This window comes from Microtus ochrogaster, chromosome 2, assembly GCF_000317375.1.
Source record: "Microtus ochrogaster isolate Prairie Vole_2 chromosome 2, MicOch1.0, whole genome shotgun sequence".
NCBI lineage: Eukaryota > Metazoa > Chordata > Mammalia > Rodentia > Cricetidae > Microtus > Microtus ochrogaster.
Window position 1 is genome coordinate 90,257,472 of NC_022010.1, and position 2,319 is coordinate 90,259,790.

The 2,319-nt window shown below is 42.9% G+C and overlaps 1 protein-coding gene across 2 annotated transcripts in view; it reads left to right on the plus strand.

Annotated features, from left to right (window-relative positions):
- Window positions 1-2,319, plus strand: part of Crybg3 (crystallin beta-gamma domain containing 3) — a 115,712-nt gene that overhangs the window by 41,813 nt on the left and 71,580 nt on the right. For both annotated transcript variants that reach the window (XM_026787042.1, XM_026787046.1), the window contains exon 3: window positions 1,500-1,930. In XM_026787042.1, the coding sequence (XP_026642843.1) occupies window positions 1,500-1,930 (431 nt within the window). The remainder of the gene's footprint in view (window positions 1-1,499; window positions 1,931-2,319) is intronic.

Sequence of the window (2,319 nt, forward strand, 5' to 3'; positions counted from 1 at the left end):
AGCTGAGGTGAAGGCTCCACTGACCTAGCAGTGCAGGCTGTATGGATCCACAGGGTGAGTATGGTACGTGGGCTCAAATTGCAGAGGAAAGCACTAGAAGATGAGCCTTGTAAAGACTCTGGAAGGCTGGTGTACTCCAACAGTAGAGGTGTACAAGTTATATCTAGTTCTAACTTGACATACAGACAAATACTCCGAAGAAAAAAAATGCAGTCTTACTTCCAAGGTGACCATTGACTTAAAATACTGACTTGAAATCATTTTGCTCATCATCATGTTTTTAACATGATCTTCAAGGCCTCCTAGTATATTTGCTAAGTGATAAGTGAAATTCCCTTTTAAGCTGTTTTGGACCTGGATTAGAACATGGACTGAGGTGAACAGATGACATAAATCATCATTGTAGCTTTGCTGTCTTGAAGACCAGCTTCTTACAAAACTTTGTTGTGTGAGCCTGCAGTCCCCTAGGGTGGTTTTACCTTGATGCTTGATCTTTTCCTGACTCACACTTGAGTTTCCTTTTTATGAGGACTCTTGAGCACAGTGAGGTGAGTGACAGATACTTTTGGGCGTGCATTCCATTTCCAGGTATGCAGCTATGTGAGCAAGCATGTTTGGAAGACAGGGTGAGCTGGCACATTTGCCTAAAGCTTTTTGGAAGCCTGGAAGAGTGTGAGGTGAAATGCCAACACAATCTGGGCACTCCTGGTTTAATCTTAGCTTGAAGAGGTCACATGAATGTTTGTGTGCTCTACTGACAGTTGAATTTTGAGCAGGCAAAATGCCTCTGAAGATGCTCAGTATCTTCAAAGAATGCCTAAAGTACTCCTTCTTTTGCATGTAATTCCCTATCAGTACTTACTTTTTTACCATGAAGGGTCTCAGTCGGCCTTTACCATCTAGGGGAACAGTTTTGCATAATACAACAGCATCATGAATTAATAACATGCTGAAATGATACCGTCAGGGTGGGTTTATTTGTCTAATTACTCAGTGTTTGAAGCACTACCAGGTAGCTCTATAGAGTGGCAAAGGGCATATTTAAAAGCATCTGTAAGCTTTGCCATGATCTGCCCCTTCTCTGCATGCTCACTCTTCTCAGGGTTGAATCCTGATTAATTTCCAATTATCATAAACTCCTTCAAAGCTAATGCCTCATTAAACACACAGAGAGAGGCAGAGACAGAGACAGACATTACTTAGTCAACTTTTAAGTTCTTTTCACGTGTTCCCTTCCTTCGAGTGGCTTCTGTTACCTCTTCCAAACCTAGACTGGTTACTCCTGTTTGGGGTGTTGGAGTGCTATATGTCTCCCTTTGTGATGTTAATATACAGCTTTGTTTAATCTGCTCTGACTCTGATCTAAGAAGGTTGTAAACAGCATGAAGAAACAAGCCTAGGGTTAGGGTCACAAGTGTGTCCCTGGCCTCTCTCATACACTAGCTTCAGTTTGTCTATGTTATTTTGTAAATGATGATGGCAATTTATTTTGTTTTCAGATTCCCCAAGGTGAGGACAGAAGGAACCATGGGGAGCAGCCTGCCAGTATTCCAGTGCTGGACGATCACGCAAAGCCAAACGACCTTTCTAATTCCACGTCAGAGATCAAAATGGGAGAAAGTGAGCGACAGCCGAAAGAAAGCTTTTTTCAGTTTCTTGGGAACTTATTCAATATCTCAGGAAAGTCATCTCTTGGGGAAGTTAAACAGTCTTCTTTCAAAGATGACCAGGATAAATCTGAGAAAGGCCCACAGACTCCCAGTGGCCGTCCTGATGAGGGGATCCAGAGGGAGAAGGAGATTGCCAGCAGCCCTGTGAGGATTCAGGTACTTCCTGTGGATGAACAAGAGTCTAACTCCTCAGAACTGTCTGATGCCTTTTCTTTGGATACCACACAGGACAGCGAACAGGAAACCACTGATATGCTGAAGTAAGTTTTTGGACGTAACTTTATGAGCCTGGGTGTTAGTCCTCATTAACTGGAGGACTTGGAAAAGGTGTTCTCAACTCTTTCTTCTGTCAGATCCCAGATGACATCGTTGTGCATATTCTCTAAATGTCCCTGGGCTTTTGTGCCGCTATAGTGGGCTGCTAACATCTTATTGGTGCTAAATTTATATTAGTGGAAGAATTGTCTTAAATTCAAGATTTTCTTGCCATGAGTGTTTCCAACTGGGAAGTGCTACTGTGTCAGGACAGGCAGTGTGCTCTGCACATGCCTGTGAAAAGCTTGGGTTGAGATTTGTATTCCCATTACTTCAATGATATTTCCTCTCCCTCTCTCCCTCTCTCTCTCTCTCTCTCTCTCTCTCTCTCTCT